The following is an 18,550-nucleotide window of genomic DNA, read 5'->3' on the forward strand; positions in this document are numbered from 1 at the left end:
CCACACCGACCCCTAAGCCACTGCCCGTCCCGGAGCCCTCAGCGCCCCACCCCGGAGTCCCCTGCCCACCCCGGAGCCCCCCCCCACGCCCCTCCCCGGAGCCCCCGCCCGCCCCTCCCCGGAGGCCCCCCCCCCCGCCCCCCGTGCGGGCCGCGACCATGGCGGTCCTGCGCGGGGCGCCCCTGCTCGGCTGCCTCCTGGCGCTGCTGGCACTGTGCCCCGGGGGGCGCCCGCAGACTGTGCTGACCGACGACGAGATCGAGGAGTTCCTCGAGGGCTTCCTGTCGGAGCTGGAGTCCGAGCCCCGGGAGGACGACGTGGAGGCCCCACCACCCCCTGAACCCACCCTTCCCGTCCGCAAAGCCCAGACAGGGGGCAAGCTGGGGGCGCGTCCGGGGGTGGCCGAAGAGGGTAAGAGCACCGGGTAGGGGTGGCCCTCGGTGTGATGGGGGGCCTCGGGGAGACCTGCACCTCAGGCTTGAATGGCGGGCCTCGGTGGTGTCTGGCCGAGGTCCAGTCTGCCCAGCGTGAGGAATGGCTTTGTAAGGCACAAGAGAGCCCAGATATCTGGCGGGACATTGTGCCAGGCAGAGGTCAGTGCTGGCTTGGAGCCCTTTGGGTTTGGAGATGCATCCAGCAGGTCCACTGCCCAGTGGAACTGGGTCCTCCCAATCCGTCATGCACAGCCCCAAACCCCCAGAGGGACTAGACATGAACTAACTGGGGACTTTGCTGCCCCCTGCCCAGGTCAGTTTGAACGGGAACGGCCCTGCCGTCCTGATGGGGCCACTCAGTGTGCTTGTGGCACACGCTGGCCGTGCCCACACCACTGCCAGAGTCCCAGCCTGGGACACCAGCCTTTTACCTGTGCTGCCTGGCCTCCTACTCCAGGAGCACAGAGCCGGGGGAGGGCCTTGCAGAAGACCCTCGTCTCCACAAGGCTCCCAGAGGCACTGGGCAGTAGTCCTGGGTTATTGTGAAAATTAAACGAGGTGATGCATCACCAAAGCATGTAGCCTAGTGCCTCTTATATAATCAGCTGTCAATAAATCTTAGCTGTTTACTGTGACCTTCCGGAGGGTGGGCAGGGGTCTTGCTGATCTCTCTCCCAGGAGACTCCAGGGCACCGTCCATCATTCCTGAGGTCAGCAGCTCCTCCCCTTCATCCCGCTCTAGATCTTTCCTGGCTCCTCCCTGGGACCCATCGCGGCCTCCCCCGCCATTCCGGTCGAGATTGCTGTCCCGGCCTCTTGCACGCTGCTGTGGCAGCTCTGTTTCTCCTGACTGTCTGCGTTTTGTAGATTTTCCAGTATTTCGGTCATGTGGCCCCCACTTCTCCATTACATTTTCAACAGCATTTGCTCAGGGGCCTGGAGGATTCCTATAGGCAGCCCTAGGCCCTGCCCCTGCTTCCTCCCTCCCCCAGACTCCGAGATGGGCGAGCAGCTGCAGTGCCCACCTATCCTAGCTGTCCTCTGTGTGGCCTCAGGACCCCCTATGGTTATGGCTTCCAACCCACCCCAGACTCCTTACCCCTGGATAGGGGATAGCCCATGAGTGTCGCTCTTCTTTGAAGCTTTTCTAGCTTCAGAGAGGCCCCGGGCCCATGCCCTTTACTTTGTGTGGTAGTTGGCAGGGAGGAGACTGCCTCCCCCTTTAGACTGGGCAGTCTCCCCAGGCCTGGATGGCTTAGTCACCTCTCTGCCCCTTCTGTGCCCAGCACAGAATAGTGGGCCCTGACTGGCCAAGGGGCCGTACGGTGAAAGAGGGGATTGTGAGGTGCTCCTCTGGAGGTTTTGGGAGATGGGAGGACGAGGGCCTACCCCCCGGGAAGCTGAGCTACCCAAGCCAAGGTGTGGTGGTGACAGAAAGCCAGTCCCAGCTCTGCCATGACTGCAAGTGGCTTCACCTCTCGGTTTCCCCCATCTGGGAAATGCAGGGCTAACAGCAGCCCCTCTGCCCAGGTTGTAGGCACCCTGCCGGGGGTGGGGGGGCACATGGGGCATAGAGGGGGTTCTTCATTGATTTTACCTGAGTCTGCATCTTGAACAGCACCTCCAGGAAAAGCCAAAGACAAAGGGAAGAAAGGAAAGAAGGACAAAGGCCCCAAGGCGACCAAGCAGCCCCCGGAGGTGCCCTCCAGGCCTCCCAAGAAGCCCAAGGAGAAGCCACCCAAGGCCACCAAGAAGCCCAAGGAGAAGCCACCCAAGGCCACCAAGAAGCCCAAGGAAAAGCCACCCAAGGCCACCAAGAAGCCCAAGGAGAAGCCACCCAAGGCCAACAAGAGGCCTCTGGCTGGGAAGAAGGCCCCCATCCCAACCCCCTCCGAAAGCCCGAAGTGGCCACTGCCCCCAGTCGCCAGCCCCGGCCTCGAGGAGCTGCCCCAGGAGGGAGGTGTGTGCTGGCTCTTCTGAGACTGTGGGGCTCTGACCTGCTGGGCTGCAGGGGGAGGGGGCTGAGGGCGGGTCCCTGAGGCCCTGCCTCTCGCAGACCCTCAGAGCCCCCAGTCCGGGTGGGCGCTGCGGCCTCACTGTTGTCCCTCCCTCGGTGCCGCTCCTCCCCTGGGGAGGAAGTGCTTGGCAGCCTCGTGGTGGGGGGCTTGCTCTCCACCGTCCTGGGATCCGTCCCCTGGGCCCCATCCAGAGCCACCTGCCCACAGCGTCACTGGGCTCTGAGCCTGGAGGGTGCCCGCCTGCGGGGGCAGCTTTGCGGCAGGTCCTCCCAGACAGCAGGGCCTGGGCTCCCTAGAAAGCCGTCCAGCTCTCTGGCCCCCCGGAAATGCCAGCAGGGTGCTTAGGGCTAGAGCAGCCCGGGCCTCCCGGGAGTGAGCTGTTCAGGGGGTGTCGGCAGGGCCCGGGTCTCGTGGAGGCTCACGGTGCAGCCAGTGGTCAGGGCAGGCCTCCCGTCCACCTGCTCCTGGGCTTTGTGTTGCAGACGGGCCCCTCCCAGATCCCTGGCAGGGCCCAGCAGGAGAGACTGACGTGGAGCGCCAGCCTGGTGAGTGGGCGCCGGCCACCTGGCCTCAGGGCACCAACCGCCCTGGCTTGCTGGGTCCCCGGGGTGGGCCGGGGTGGCGGCGTCGGGGAGTGCCTTCGATGAGGCGGCCACAAGCGCTCTCCCTCAGAGCCGGAGGAGGAGACAGAGCAGCCCACGCTGGACTACAACGACCAGATAGAGCGGGAGGACTACGAAGACTGTGAGTAGGACCCTGCCCCCCCACCCAGGCCCCGCCGGCCCCGCCTCCCCGCCTGGATCCCACCCCCGGCCCCCGGAGGCCCCACCCTCCCTGGCCTTGGCCCCGGCTCCGAGCGCCCCCCTCTCCCCCAGTTGAGTACATCCGGCGCCAGAAGCAGCCCAGGCCGCCCCCCAGCAGGAGAAGGCCGGAAAGGCTCTGGCCCGAGCGCCCCGAGGAGAAGGCTGAGCCTCCCGGGCCGGGGTTCGAGGCCCCGGAGGAGAGGATAGGTAGGATGCGGGCAGACTTGGGGGGCGGGGTGCCAGGCGAGGGGGCTCCGGCTCAACCCTGCCTCCCACCTCCACAGAGCCGTCTCTGAAGCCGCTGCCACCCAACTATGGGGACGGCTACGTGATCCCCAACTACGACGACAGTGAGTGCCTAGGGCCCCTGCCCTCTGCATCCCAAGGTCGGGCTGCCTGTGCCTCCAGCTTGGTGGGAGTTACCTGGCCACCCTCTCCGGCCTGGCCGCCCTCCCCTGATCTCCTCCCTCAGGCTGGGTCTTCCTGGCTCCCAACTTCGCTCTTCTCCCCATCGCCCTGAGCCCCAGTGGGCTTCACTCTCGGGCCCTCCGAGCTCCGGTCCTGGCCACCTCGCCCTTCGTCCCTCGGGACTCCCATGCTGCCTTCCGCTCCCTCCTGCTCCCGGCCCCTTTGGACCCCATTCCCCTCCTCCTGGCCTCGGTCCCCATCAACCCCTTGGCCCCAGCTCAGCCCTCCAGACCCCCCTTCCTGCCACAGGTGCCAGTCGTCCTTCGGGGCATGTCCGATGTCCGTGCCCCACTCCCTGCCCAGCCTTTCCCCACCTTTCTCCGGGCCACGCCCTGCGGGGGCGCCAGGCTGGTGACTTCCTCGGGGTCTCGCTCACCCCACCTGTGCCCAAGCAGCCTCCCCCTCCAGGAGGACCCTCCCTCCTCGCCTCAGCCCATCTGGACTCTTTAAGGCCCACCCGGATCTCACCTCCTCACCTTGTGCACCGCGTGCCCAGTCCGGCCCACTGGGCTCCTGTGAACCTAGGAGCCCCGGCTCGTGGTGGGCCATCTCATCAGGGCTCTCCCTCCCCACAGTGGACTATTACTTCCGGCCTCCCAGGCCCCAGAAGCCTGACCCTGGCCTGGAAACAGATGAAGAGAAGGAGGGCCTGAGTGAGTGGACCCAGGCTGCCCCCAGCCCCCCGTGCAGGCCTGGCCCCCACCCCACCTGCCCCCTGAAGCCCCCCTTAGCCTGGGGCTAAGCCGACAGGCCCTCCCCGCTTCCACCCTTCAGAGAAACCCAAAAAGGAGGGCGGCAGGCCCAAGGAGGAGGACACGCATGACAAATGGACTGTGGAGAAGGGCAAGGACCACAAAGGTGTGTCTCTGGGGGCTGGGGGCTGGGCCCACACAACCTGGGTCCCCGTGAGAGGTCCGCCAGACCCCCGGCTGCTCTGGGACCCTCAGCACCACCTCCTCCCTTTGTTGCCCCCAGGGCCCCGGAAGGGTGAGCTGGAGGAGTGGGCTCCAGCAGAGCAACTCAGTGAGTGAGGCGCTGGGGGGCTCGGGGGGAGCGGGATAGGTGCGGGGGGCTGGGGGGGGTGCTGTGAGGGCTGCAGCATAGCTACGAGCGCCGGGGCTGCCATGGGCATGTATGGAGGCTGTAGGGCGGATGTGACGGCGCTGGGGCCGTGCCATGGCCGCAGGGTGACGGTGATGGGGCACGTGACCCACCTAAGGCCACACATTGGTCCCAAACCCGGATTTCCTGTTGGCACTCCAGGCCTCCAGAGCCCCTTCCTGCTCTTAAAGTCCTGCAACGCGAAAGGGAGAGGCCCTGGAGTGTCTCTGTCCTGGGCCTGACCCCAGGGGACAGAGCTCAGGGCACAAGGCAGGTGCGCAGATGGCCCCGACGCAGACAATGCCTGGGACCGGCCAGGCCCTGGGGTGGCTGTCCCTGTGATTTCATGTGAGCCCCATGGTCCCCTGGAGCCTGGTGTCATCAGCCCATTCTCCAGAGGGGGAAGCTGAGACTCAGGGTGGGGAAGCACAGGCTGGAGCACAGCTGCCCTCACTGGCGCCCCCTGATGTGAGGGGAAGTGGGTGCTGGGCTCCTCCCTTCTGGGTTCGGTGGAGGGAGGGACGGAGCCAGGGGGCCACCAGCCTGGGGTGCCGTGTCCCCAGAGTGCCCCCCCATCGGGATGGAGTCGCACCGCATCGAGGACAACCAGATCCGGTCCTCCTCCATGCTGCGCCACGGCCTAGGGGCACAGCGTGGCCGGCTCAACATGCAGGTGGGTGTCGGGATGGGCCCATCTCCCAGCTGGGTAGGGGTTCCCTGCCTGCTCAGCCCCCCTGCTGTCCCCGACAGGCCGGCGACACTGAGGACGACTACTACGACGGGGCGTGGTGTGCCGAGGACGACTCTCAGACCCAGTGGATCGAGGTGGACACCAGAAGGACCACCAAGTTCACGGGCGTCATCACCCAGGGCCGCGACTCCAGCATCCAGTAAGTCCACCAGGCTCACAGCCACTTGGTGGGGGCAGGTGGCTCCAGGCACAGCTCTGAGTCCCGTTCAGAACTTTCCAGTGGGCCTTCCAGGGACCTCCCCCGCCCCACCCCACCGCCACTCCTCGGTTATGGCCGGTCGGTTCCCTGGGTCCAGATAAGCAAACCAGTCGCCCACGGCCACGCAGCGGCCATGGCAGCCTCTCCCGACATCCGGGCCAACACCACACACCTGCTAGCTCTTAGGTTCTTGGGCCCAGAAGAGGGGGCTCAGGCCGCCTGAGGGCCTGGACCTGGGGCGGGGAGAGAAGCCTTACCCTGACCACCATCCGCTCCCCAGTGACGACTTCGTGACCTCCTTCTTCGTGGGCTTCAGCAATGACAGCCAGACGTGGGTGATGTACACCAACGGCTACGAGGAAATGGTGGGCACCTGAGCCCTCGGCTCTATACGCCCCTCGTCTGAACCGCAGGTGGGCTCTCGGCTGGGGTTGGGGGCTGCTCTGAGGCCTGCCTCTTCCCAGACCTTCCGTGGGAACGTGGACAAGGACACACCTGTGCTCAGCGAGCTCCCGGAGCCGGTGGTGGCCCGTTTCATCCGCATCTACCCACTCACCTGGAACGGCAGCCTATGCATGCGCCTGGAGGTGCTGGGGTGCCCCATGTCCCGTGAGTGCAGCGGGCTGGCAGGGGCATGGATGGGAAGCTGGGGCAACCCGCGGTGGGCTGGCAGGTGGCCAGCTCAAGGCCCTGTCTGCCCACCCTCTGCAGCTGTCCACAGCTACTATGCACAGAACGAGGTGTTGACCACCGACGACCTGGACTTCCGGCACCACAGCTATAAGGACATGCGCCAGGTTGGGGTGCTTGTCCTGAGGCCACGGACTGGGCTCAGGGCTAACAGGGGAGCCTCCCCATAGAGCAGACCCAGGCCGTGGGAGAGATGTGGTCACTGCGGGTGGGCTGGGGGTGGCGGGAGTAGGTGGGCTGCGTAACTGTGTCTTCTCTGGCACCCAGTTGATGAAGGTGGTGAACGAGCAGTGCCCCACTATCACCCGCACATACAGCCTAGGGAAGAGCTCGCGTGGGCTCAAGATCTACGCCATGGAGATCTCGGACAACCCCGGGGATCACGAGTTGGGTGAGGGCCCCGACAGCCCCCTGGAGGCTTGGCCCTCCCCACGCCCAACAGATGATAGAGGCAAGGCCCTGGCACTGTAGCTGGGTCTGCGCCGTTGATGTTTCCAGCTCACCACCTCCCACCTATCTTTGGAGCCCCTTGCTGGGCCCTACAGTCCTCAGCCACCTTCACCCCTCTGGGGATGAGGCCGGTTTGGGTCCTTCCTCAGATCCCCTGGGCCCCAGGCCTCAGGAGGCTGCTTGGTTGCTGAGGCTCCTGCCCTTACAGGGGAGCCTGAGTTCCGCTACACAGCTGGTATCCATGGCAACGAGGTGCTAGGCCGAGAGCTGCTGCTGCTACTAATGCAGTACCTGTGCCGCGAGTACCGAGACGGAAACCCGCGCGTGCGCAGCCTGGTGCAGGACACGCGCATCCACCTCGTGCCCTCGCTGAATCCTGACGGCTACGAGGTGGCAGCGCAGACGGTGGGTAGAGGGAAGGGGGTAAGGCAGGGCCAGGGTGGGGCAGGGCTGTGGGTGGGCTGCTGATGCTTACCCCCACCTGCTCCCCCAGGGCTCAGAGTTTGGGAACTGGGCGCTGGGACTGTGGACCGAGGAGGGCTTTGACATCTATGAGGACTTCCCGGATCTCAACTCAGTGCTCTGGGGAGCTGAGGAGAGGAAATGGGTTCCCTACCGGGTCCCCAACAATAACCTGCCCATCCCTGAACACTACCTGTCTCCAGATGCCACGGTGAGGCCCAGCAGGGCCTGTGGGAGCAGCCTGGACCCTGGGGTCCTGGAGCTCCGGACTTGGGGGTGGGCTGTGGGTTACCCAGCCCGGGTGCTGAGACTGCAGGGCCTTGGAGGGACTGAGGGGGCATGAGTACCAGTATGGGGTCTACATGGAGGGTGATGGAGGCTGTAGCCCACACCTCACATACTGGCCACCCTAGGTGTCCACGGAGGTCCGGGCTATCATTGCCTGGATGGAGAAGAACCCCTTCGTGCTGGGAGCGAACCTGAACGGCGGCGAGCGGCTCGTGTCCTACCCCTATGACATGGCCCGCACACCCAGCCAGGAGCAGCTGCTGGCCGCGGCCATGGCAGCTGCCCGGGGAGAGGACGAAGAAGAAGCATCTGAGGCCCAAGAGACCCCAGACCACGCCATCTTCCGCTGGCTGTCCATCTCCTTCGCCTCTACCCACCTCACCATGACCGAGCCCTACCGGGGAGGGTGCCAAGCGCAGGACTACACTGGCGGCATGGGCATCGTCAACGGGGCCAAGTGGAAACCCCGCTCTGGGAGTGAGTCAGCCTGGGAGGGTCTGCGGTGGGGCATCTGGTGTGGGCAGGGGTGACTGTGGCTCTGTGTCTGCCCTGCCCAGCTATCAACGACTTCAGTTACCTGCACACCAACTGCCTGGAACTCTCCATCTACCTGGGCTGCGACAAGTTCCCTCACGAGAGTGAGCTGCCCCGAGAGTGGGAGAACAACAAGGAAGCTCTGCTCACCTTCATGGAGCAGGTGTGCGGGCTGCCGGGGAGGGCGTGCAGGTGGAGGAGTGGGGCAGCATTTGGGGAGAGGGTGGTGAAGGGCGAGGGGACCTCGTGCATGGGACAGGGCAGCAACAGACCCAGTGGGCTCTCCATGTGGACACCCGCCCTGCCTCCCCTGCAGGTTCACCGCGGCATCAAGGGGGTTGTGACGGACGAGCAGGGCATCCCTATCGCCAACGCCACCATCTCCGTGAGCGGCATTAACCACGGAGTGAAGACAGGTACACAAGTGCATACCTCTACGCCGCTCTGCCTCCCGAGGTGGGGGGCACCAAATCTGTACGTGCCGTTGGCAAGGCAAGCCTGGCCTGCCTAGCACGTCCCTGCTCCTCTGGAGCCCCCCAGAGGGAGGGCTAGGGGGATCTCGGACAGGAGGACTGGGGCCTGGGAGGGGGTACTCCTAAGCAGCCGAACCCGTCCTCCCTCTGCAGCAAGTGGCGGCGATTACTGGCGCATCCTGAACCCGGGGGAGTACCGCGTGACGGCCCACGCAGAGGGCTACACCCCGAGCTCCAAGACCTGCAACGTGGATTACGACATCGGGGCCACCCAGTGCAACTTCATCTTGGCTCGCTCCAACTGGAAGCGCATCCGGGAGATCATGGCCATGAACGGGAACCGGCCCATCCCGCACATCGACCCGTCGCGCCCCATGACCCCCCAGCAGCGGCGCATGCAACGCCGCCGCCTGCAGTACCGGCTGCGCATGCGCGAACAGATGCGGCTCCGGCGCCTGAACGCCACCGCCAGCCCGGCCACCGTCCCCACGTCACCCCCCACCCCCCCGACACTGCTCCCCACCCCCTCCCTTGCCCCCTCCCCCGCCCCAAGTTCTACCCTGGGTCCCTGGCACTTTCCACCCGAGACCACAGCTGGCTGGGAGGAGTCAGAGACCGAGACCTACACGGAGGTGGTGACGGAGTTTGGGACAGAGCTGGCGCCCGAGGAGGGTGAGGAGGAGGAGAGAAAGATGGTCACGGGCCAGGAGATCCCCTTCACCACAGTTGAGACCTACACAGTGAACTTCGGGGACTTCTGAGAACAGGTCTGCCAACGCGCGAGCTTGCACCAGTAGTCACACTGCCCTGGCCCGCTCAGCGGCCATCAGCAAACGGAAAGACCCCCAGTGTGGGCCCTGCCAGGAGGGGGCATGAAGTGATGGAGACCTAGGAGCCAGGGTCTGTGTCAGGCGTCTGCTCCACCGGCCGCTCTGCCGCAGGGCCGGGCTGGGGCAGCTTGAGCGAGCCCGGGTGCGGGGGGGTGGTGGGGGCAGACTTCTCCACCATCTGCTCCGGCCACACCAATAAACCAAGCTCACGGCAGATGTGTCACTGACCGCTTGCCATCCTGACCAGCTGGGAGAGGGGAGGAGGAGGGAGGCTCCCTCCACAGGAGTGCCCTGGCCCGCCACCGGGTCTGCCCAGCTCAACACCAGTAAACACTCAGGCTTTATTTACAAAGGCAAAGCTGCCGTGGTGCTGACGCCACAGGGAAGGAATAGCCGGGGCCTCTCCGGACAAGGCCGCCTTTGTGAGTCAGGGGCCCAGATCCAGGCCTCCCAGGTCCTCCTCCTCCGCCCCGAAGCCTGAGAAGCTGATGGGCTGGCATGCCAGGCTGCGCAGGTTCACCAGACAGGCGGTCTGTGTGGTGCTGAAGTCCGGAACAGCCACCAGCAACACTGTCTGGTCCTCGGGGCCTGCAAAGAAGCCACGTGGGGGCGCGCCTTAGGTTCTGGGTGAGGCCCGTCTCAAAGGGAAGTCACCAGAAGTGAACAGGAGCCCCCCATCAGCACCATGGGAGCGTGGACCACAGAAGCTCCTTGAGACCAGAAACGAAAAGGGCCAAGGACCCCATAAAGGTCCAAGGCTAAAGCCACACTGACCAGAATGAGCTCTGGTGGGGACAGTTTCAGTCCCTGCAGAGCCTGGGCTGTCCACCCATGGGCGCCTGGACACTCCAACACAGGCTTTCCCTGTGAGCCTTGGCCCCAGCTGAGAGCGTGTCACCCGCGTCAGCCCAGGCCTGGGACCCCCCAGAAGACAAAACTTACCTCGGATGATTTTGGAGCCAAAGCTGAGGGTGTTGCCACAAAAATAGACGTGAGGGCACTCCAGAAAGATGAACGGGTCGGTGTTGTAGAAAGGGTAACAACCTGGAGAAGGAGGACCCACAGCTGAGAGTGGGGCTTCTCAGCCGCAGCGCGGAGACACCTACACATCTCGGGTAGGGCTGTCCCGTGTAGGATGTGGAGTGCCATCTCACACACGTGACCCTGTGGCAGCTGCCACAACAAAAACATCTCCACACACTGTTGCGTGGCCCCAGAGGCAGGGCAGTATGCTCTACCGCTGCCGCCTTCGCCCTTCTGGGTGGGCACCGGGCCAGGGTGCAGTGCCCTGACCGGCCCTAGCTCCCACTGTGCTCCCATGGCCTTCAGCCCTAAGCAGGGCCTTGGCCACGAACACACGTAAGATTCCACAGTAGCTCCCAAGACAAACCAAGCTTTGGGGCTTTTCCTTAGGTCACGGCTAGGCTGGTGGGTGCAAATCCAGGCTGGGAACCCTCCGAGCATGACAGGAGCCCCTTTGGCCTTCCCCGGCCCTTTGCTCCACACCACGTGTCTGAGTCCCAGTACCTAGGGTGTCAGGGGCTGTAGGGCTGACGTGACGGACTTGCAGGGTCCACTCCAGGATCTCCAAGTGGTCCTCCATGCTGCTGTACCGGAAGATGTCACTCACGTTCTGTCCCGACGTCCCCAGGAATCTGCAAGGCAGGGCTCGGCTGACCCCACCCTGGGGGGCCACCGTCTGCACTCCTCCCACGGCTGCCGGCCCAGAGCTCACCTGGCACCCTCACAGGGAGTCCCGAGCCCGACTCCAGGTGGGCCCTCCACAGCCCTGGGCCCAACCCTCCCCTCCTGGTGCCACCAAGGCAGAAGGCCAGGGGTCAGCCTGGAGTGGGGCTACCTGACTCCGTCGATGGTGGCCTGGTAGGGGTTGGTGACCAGCTGGAGCGTGGAGTAGGCAGTGGCCAGTGGGAACATGCAGGGGTGCAGGGGCTGCTGGGGGAGCGTGTAGTTTGTTGGGTCAAATTCGCCTGGCATCACGTCCACGGGCACGGAAGCCTGGAGGGCACAGGGGCAGGGGAGCTCGCAGGGCCCAGCTCCCTCCATACGCACCCCACTGGAGTCCACCTTCCCCAGCCCACCTTCCAGTGCCCAACTGCAGTGCCAGAGACCCCGATCCCGAGCAGTGGCCTGCCCCCAGCTCACTCACGCTCAGCTGCAGGAGGATCTCGTCCAGCATCTTGACAGCCTCCACGCTGGCTGCCTGGGTTTTCTTGGTTAAGTACTTGGCCTGGGGGGAGAAGCCCATACACAGGCGATCAGCCCCCAAGGGAGGCTTACATCAAAGCCATACCCAGAGCCCCCACCAGGAGGGCTGAGAGCAGAGCAAAGCCCCACCCACAGGGGGACAGTAAGACTGCCGGGCCTCCGGCCCCCGCCACCGCCCTCAGAAAGCAGGGCCTGAGGACAGGAGATTCCTGGGTCACCAGGCCTGCGAGACCCCGTGCCCGACGCTCCGCGGGGAAGGAGGGCTTGAACGCAGGCAGGTGGGTGCCGTACCTTATTGATGGAGTCTCTGCTCTGGGTGTTGTGGCTCAGGAGGTTCCCAGCGAGGATGACCCGGGAGACGTGGGCGGCGCTGCACTGCTCCCCTTCATCCCCAAGCTGCCCCGTCACCACGTCCACCAGCAGCTGGGTGCCCAGCAGGCTCTCGCCCCCGCCTCCACCCAGGCCCAGGCCGGACACCAGCAGCACAAACCTGCCGGAAGAAGTCGGGGTCTTCGTGGGTGCTGGGAGGGCTGCGTGGAGCTCCTGGTGGGGCTCTGTCACCATCACAGGGGAGCAGGGGCCAGCGAATGTGACTCCCCCGGACCACTGACCGGACCCGGGCCCCTGCTCCTCACCTGGCCGTGTCGAGGGGGCGTGTGGGCTTCTGGGGAGCAAGCCCTGCAAAGCAGTGGTCCTCCACCAGGAACTTCCCATCGTCTCCTGCAGAGCCCAGCACAGCCAGGACCGTCCCTGGGGAGCAGCAGGGTCAGGCCCAGGAGGGGGGGCCCGAGGGGCTACCACCCCCTTCCAGGCACCCAGATGACAACACCAGCAGCTCTCCTCTGCTGGTGAGTTCTCACTGAGGACTCAGGACTGGGCATCTGCTTCCTGGAGTCAAGTGCTTCCGGGCGGAGGTGGGAAGAACTGACCCCTACCTGGGTCTCACCCACCACCTGAACCCAAACCCATGGCTGCAAGAATAATGCAGGTGTTCGCCAGCACCCAGAGGTGCGGGCCACCCCCTCCCCCCTCCCCACCTGTGACCAGCTTTGCCACGTCGATGGCACCCGCCAGTTTGATACGCTGCAATTCATCTTCCAAGATCAGTTCATCGTCTGCGTGGATGTATTTGCTCCGAGGAGGCTGGGGGAGCAGGTTGTGCTGGAATTCAAAGATGGGAGTGGTCATGGGGCCAGAGCCCACTCTGGCTCCGGTGCCACGTCAGTGAGATGGCCCTGCAGCCCCCTCCCCCATGGGCAGAGGCCCAGCCCTGATTCCCAGGATGCAAGGCAGGTGGTCCCATCAGTGCCCCCAGGGAAGTATTCTGGGGGCAGCCCGTGGGGTCCTCACCTCTTCGCTGACCTCCCGCAGGATGGACGGCTGCAGCAGCATGGCCTTGAAGAGGGTCCCTACCACACAGCACTTCTCCCCAGGCTGCAGCTCACACAGCTTCTTAATCAGGACTCCATTGCCTGCGGCATGAGGGTCTGAGCTCAGAGACGAGCCCCCTCCACCCCGTCACGGCCACGGAGCACCGCGGCCCTGGGGCCCTGGCCTCCACGAGGAGGGAGAGAACGTCAAATGCAAGGACCCCTTAGACCTAAAGGATCGCTTGGCCCCAGGGGGACAGAGGGACTCTGAATGTGCCTGCGCTCTGTATGCCAAGCGTTCTCACAAGAGAGGCAGACATGCAGAGAGGGCGACGTGAAGATGGGGCAGAGACAGGAGGGAGGCAGCCGCGGGCCCAGCAGTGCCGGGGCAGCCACCAGAAGCTGGAAGAGGCAAGGAAGGACTGGAGGGAAAGCGGCCCTGCCGACACCTGCATCTTGGAGCCCTGGCCTCCAGAACTGGGAGAGAATGGACTTCTGTTGTTTGAAGGCACTCAGTTTGCGGCTCTGTTGTTTATTACAACGGCCACGGGAAGCTAATGCAGAGTTTCTTCACTTATACCTAAATTATAACGCTGATCCTTAGAAGGAGGTATGCCAAGTCTCAACACAGCCCTGCCCTAACAATATTACAGTCTCTTTTGAGAGTTTGGATTCTTTCATCCGCCCCACAAATGCCTCGTCATCTGAAAACAGAGATACCCCAAATCCAAACTTCATATCCCCACCCGCCCCATTCTGCTCCCTGTGGAGTCACCAGAGGGCCTGGGATCCCAGAGAACAGCACACAGGAAGCGTTAGGGACGGGCAGGAAGACGGGCGTGGGAGAGGGGTGGTATGCAGGGGTCACTCGGGTGGGCAGGAGGGAGGAACCACGTCCCAGAAGGCCTGAGGGTTTGTTAGTACAGACCCGAAGCCTGGAGAAAACGCTAACAGGAGGGGATGGGATAATGTGGACTTGGGACCAGCCCGTTCCTTAGCCCGGTGACTCCAGCACGTATCCCTCCTGCCCCAGAATAACCAAGAACATCCCACAGGTCCACGCCCTGGGGAGCGAGGGGGAGTGCTTCAAAATAAGATAAGGAGGGCGCCGGCACTGGATAGAAATGCCAGACGCCACGAGAGACAACAGATGCCAAAGCCACAATGTCCACCGAGCCCTCACTCAGCCCCAGGTGGCCGTGCCAAGCCCTGCGCTTGGAATTCTTCCACCCCCGACAACACGCCAGTGGAGATATTATTACCCCACCACCTGGCTGAGGAAACTGAGGCACAGAGAGATTAAGGAACACGCCCAAGGCTACGCAGCTGAGATCCAGTGTGCATGTCTAAGCACCAGGTAGAACCACACAGCCCTGTGCTGAGGGCGGGACATCTGTCCATCCGGGCGGAGTGTGGGCGCCAGGCCAGGCGCCAGCACCGAGAGTGAACCCGAAGGCCCATCCTTGCCCTCACTGAGCTTCCGGCGCAGACAGAGAGGCAAGAGCAGGAAAGGCGGGATCTGCCGCTGGGACAAGTGCTGCGAACGGAGAAGGCCCTGCTGGCCCAGGCGGCCTCTCGAAGCACAGGATGTTTCAGCTGAGGTTGTGAAGGAAGCCTGGGGACAGAGTGTGCCGGGGACAGAGCGTGCCGGGGACAGAGCGTGCCAGGCGCAGGGAGAGCCAAAGGTAAGAAAGGGCTTGAGGTGTTCAGGAAACTTGTGAGTGGAGAGAGGTGAATTCTGAGATGGACTGAGCTCTGGGGAGGAAGCCTGGCCACGCAGAGAAGCCACGTGGGGAGTGAACGATGCTGCCTACTGTCAGTCACCCAGCCAAGGCCCCATTCATCATGGGCCCCACTCTGTGAACAGAATAAAATGGCTGCTTTCTGTCACTGGGCAGCTTTGTTAGAAGAGAAACCTGGCGGGGATATGTATATACGTGTAACTGATTCACTTTGCTGTGCAGTAGAAACTAACACAACATTGTAAAGCAACTAGACTCCAATAAAAATTAATTAAAAAAAAAGAAGAGAAACCTGGTACCACAGCAGATGCTGCTGTAAAGAATCTAAAAGATGACATTGACCTTAGGCTCGAGGAGGGTGTCCTCGAGGACTTCAAGGAAAGTGAGAGAAAGGCATTGGGAACCAGAGGAAGGAGACCCTGGCAGAGAAAAGGTGAATAACACTTTTGCCTGCAGTAAGGAAAACAGAAAACATCTCTAACATGAGGATGTAGCTAGGAGATCGGGTCAAGTGTTCTCCTGGCTGCGTATAATAAAACCGGAGTCAATCCAGCTGACCTGGTGGGATGGGACAGGCCTGGGAGCCAGTGCTCGCCAAAGCTTTCCCAGTGGTTCCAATGTGCAACCTGGGCTGAAACCCAGCAAGCCTGGTGCTGGGCGGCGGGGTGGGGGTGGGGGGCGCAATAAAAATGAATAAGACACGGTCTCACCCACAAAATTTCAGTTTAAAGACATAACACATGAAATGAAAACTACGTGGAAAGCTACCCTTTTTTTTTTCGTAATTTTTTTTTTTTTTTTTGGCTGCACCACGAGGCATGTGGGATAGCAGTTCCCCAACCAGGGATCGAACCCATGACCCCTGCATTGGAAGCGAGGAGTCTGAACCACTGGACCACCAGGGAAGTCCCAGAAAGCCACTCTTATAAATAGTAACAATGAGGTGATGGGGCATCACCCAAAAGTTGAAGGTGGTGGGGGTCCTACTTCATCAAGAATAACTTAAAAGCAGGAAAGATCACCAAGGAAGAAATGGGGAAAAAAAAGAAAAAGGCCTGCACTGCCCAGGCCACTTGATTAGGAAAGACAGACGACCCCAAGGGTCTGGAGATCCGTGCCCAACAAACCCAGAAGCACTTCCCCAAACTCATTACTTACCCCAGCGCTGCTGGGCCCGGCTCACCAGGAAGGGCCTCATCTGGATGAGGCGGGTGGCATAAATGTGGGCATACTGCCGGCTAAAGTTGCGCTCCCCCAGCCGGAAGGGCTGCGAGGAGTTGGTGTAAGTCACCACGGGCACCCGGGCAAAGGTAGCGTTGCTGGCTGATGGTGGGGACAGCAGAGTGTGGGCCCTCTGGGCAGCCTGCTCAGAAAACATGTCCGTGCTTGATGTGTCCAGACCGCTGTGGCCGGGACAGGGAGGAGGTGGTCCCTGAAAGGACACAAACGCAGTCCTGCAATCCCTGCAACCTCCGCGGCAGCCGCGTCCCTAGTGTGGCTCCACCGCACCCACAGGGCCCTGAGGGTGGGGGAGACTTGTGGTGCACACCAGACTCCGGCCAGAACAGCACCTGGAACTCGACTAGGTTGGATACCAGTGTCCCCTGTAACCTGCAAAAAGGGAGATGAGGAAAGCTAGGAAATGCTTCTCCCACTGGCGCTCTCCAAACCCATCTCAAGTGTCCACTGCCTGCTCCACACCTCAACCTAGACAATGATCAAGGTCTCAAATTCCATGTCCCAAATGGAATTTCTCATCTGCCTCCATCCAGCTCCCTGGCACCTGCCCCATCTCAAGGCATGAGGCCAACCTTATTATTACACAAGCCTACCATAAAATAATTAGCCTATGATTAAAAATATAAATAAAACAAAACATAAATCAGTCACTTCTCTGCTCGAAACCCTCCAAAGGTTCCCCATTTCACGGAATAAAACCCCAAGTCCCTACAGTGGCCTATGAGATCTGCCCCACTGGTCCTGCCCTCCTGTCCCCCCACCAGGAGGCCTGCTCTTCTCCCTCAGGTCCCTCAGGTCTGCTCAAACCTCACCTTCTCCACCTGCAACCCTCCCCTGGCACTTCTGCTCCTCCAATGTTTATTGTTTTCCATGGCATTTATCTTCCAACAGACAATACATTTTAAGTTTATTGTCTGCCTCCTCTGACTAGAATAAAAGCTCCAGGAGAGCAGAGGCATCAGCACCTGAGCCCACTTTCCAGAAGCAGCCCGGAGCCCCACTGAGACGTACTGTAGGCGTCAGATCCACAGCAGGTTCCAAGATCAGTGCGTGGAGCAGCTCAGTCATTTCTTTACATGCGTACAGGGATGATAATAGTTTGCATGGAATGGGTTAAAAAAGACGTGGCACTAAAACCGATTTCTTCCTCCCGCCTTTTTAGCACAGCTATTAGGTGGCTTGAATTCTGCCCTACAGAACAGCTCTGGGCTGGGACGGTATCTGAATCAACTATCTACCCCAAAGTGTAGAGCGGCGGCAGCGCTCTGGCCGCAGTCTCGAAGGAGTCTCGCGGCCTGAATCCCCAGGCCACGGCCCCGGCCCGCAACCTGGGGCCGTCTGGGGGAGTACAGCACAGAGCCTGCTCAGACCTCCCTCGCGACATGCCTGTTAACCCGCCCCCACGCGAGGACACCCAAAGAGCCAGCCCCCTCAAAGAGCCAGCCCCCCCAAGCATCCACGCGGCCTGGGGAAGCGAGACCCCACTCACCTCGCCGCACGCCGCGGCCCCGCCCACAGCCGCGCGCCATCTCCCGCCAATCCGCGCGCCTTGCCCCGCCCACAGAGGCATCTCGCCAATCACTGCGTGCTCCACCATGCTCATCATCGCGGGGACCGCCCGCCGCCGCGCACCTCCTCCCGCCACTCCGCGAGCCTCGCCCCGCCCATGCTGCATCCCGCCAATGACAGCGCGCTCCACCATGCTAATCACCCCCCCCCGGGCTCGCCCACAGCGGCGCCCGCCCCGTCCTTTGACGCGCGCCCCGCCCCTGAGCTCTGCGCGTGCGCGGGATCACGCCCCCGATTCCAAGGGAAACGCGGGGCGGGGTTGCAGCTTAGGGACCAGTGTGCACTCGTGTGCGCCGTGACGCCCCGACCCGGCCCTTCCCGGAAGCCTGACCCTGAGGTCACTGCGCCTTCCCTAGAGTTGGCGCCCCTTGCGCCACCCCAGGACACCGCTGGGTCCCCGCTTCTGCGGTGGGCGGTGGGAGGGCTGAGGACGATTGTTGCACCGCCTAAGGGGAGCGATTACTCTGCCGCAAGTCCGAGGACAGGGCCGGGCACTGGGTTCCAGAACAGTGGGGGAGGACTTAGAGTTAGGGTCAGGGAAGCGGACTGGCTGGCTGAGGCCTTCCGCACGGGGCCAACAGCCCTGCCAGCCTCCACCCAACACTTCCTGGTCTCTGTTGTCCTCACTGCCTCTCGTCATCCACACTCCTCCTACCCACCAAGGAATTCTCGTGCCGTCCCGCACTTCGTGCGGGCTCTTTTCCACATCTCCACCAATCCACATCGCTTGGAATTCCTAAGCAAGCCCCAGTGGCCCTTCCCCATGACGCTTCCTCTCCACTGCCACCAGCGCCGGGATTCAGTCTCTTTAGCACATGCTGTTCTGCTGGTTCACTCTGCATCTGTTTCTCAAGTCCCAGTCTTGTCTCCTCAACAAAGTAGATAATAGTTATGGATAACACA

General features: G+C 62.6%; 2 protein-coding genes across 8 annotated transcripts; one reads left to right on the forward strand and one right to left on the reverse strand.

Annotated features, from left to right (window-relative positions):
- The first annotated feature begins 112 nt into the window (after positions 1-112).
- Positions 113-9,715, forward strand: AEBP1 (AE binding protein 1). Its single transcript, XM_004282963.3, has 21 exons — positions 113-411; positions 2,053-2,394; positions 2,935-2,997; positions 3,125-3,196; positions 3,328-3,462; positions 3,540-3,605; positions 4,299-4,376; positions 4,498-4,581; positions 4,699-4,746; positions 5,388-5,497; positions 5,575-5,714; positions 6,055-6,139; positions 6,239-6,383; positions 6,486-6,571; positions 6,732-6,855; positions 7,123-7,319; positions 7,408-7,587; positions 7,790-8,141; positions 8,222-8,361; positions 8,515-8,614; positions 8,825-9,715. Exons 1-21 carry the CDS (start codon positions 159-161, stop codon positions 9,430-9,432), a joined length of 3,408 nt encoding a protein of 1,135 aa, XP_004283011.2. The 5' UTR covers positions 113-158; the 3' UTR covers positions 9,433-9,715.
- Positions 9,716-9,823: 108 nt separating this feature from the next.
- Positions 9,824-17,690, reverse strand: POLD2 (DNA polymerase delta 2, accessory subunit). Of its 7 annotated transcripts, none has more exons than XM_049714678.1 (12): positions 17,568-17,599; positions 17,090-17,148; positions 15,998-16,450; positions 13,078-13,199; positions 12,765-12,888; positions 12,363-12,477; positions 12,019-12,217; positions 11,669-11,749; positions 11,360-11,517; positions 11,029-11,156; positions 10,444-10,545; positions 9,824-10,089 (listed from the first exon to the last, which is right to left on the reverse strand). In XM_049714678.1, the coding sequence occupies exons 3-12, from the start codon at positions 16,215-16,217 to the stop codon at positions 9,929-9,931; spliced, it is 1,410 nt and encodes a 469-aa protein (XP_049570635.1). In that variant the 5' UTR covers positions 16,218-16,450; positions 17,090-17,148; positions 17,568-17,599; the 3' UTR covers positions 9,824-9,928. The 7 variants fall into 7 exon arrangements, with proteins under 7 accessions (XP_049570635.1, XP_033267180.1, XP_033267181.1 ...); XM_033411289.2 differs by lacking the exon at positions 17,568-17,599 and having other exon boundaries at positions 15,998-16,271; positions 16,389-16,450; positions 17,090-17,539; XM_033411290.2 differs by lacking the exon at positions 17,568-17,599 and having other exon boundaries at positions 15,998-16,271; positions 16,389-16,450; positions 17,044-17,539.
- Between the last annotated feature and the right edge of the window lie 860 nt (positions 17,691-18,550).

This window comes from Orcinus orca, chromosome 9 (assembly GCF_937001465.1).
Source record: "Orcinus orca chromosome 9, mOrcOrc1.1, whole genome shotgun sequence".
Taxonomy (NCBI): domain Eukaryota; kingdom Metazoa; phylum Chordata; class Mammalia; order Artiodactyla; family Delphinidae; genus Orcinus; species Orcinus orca.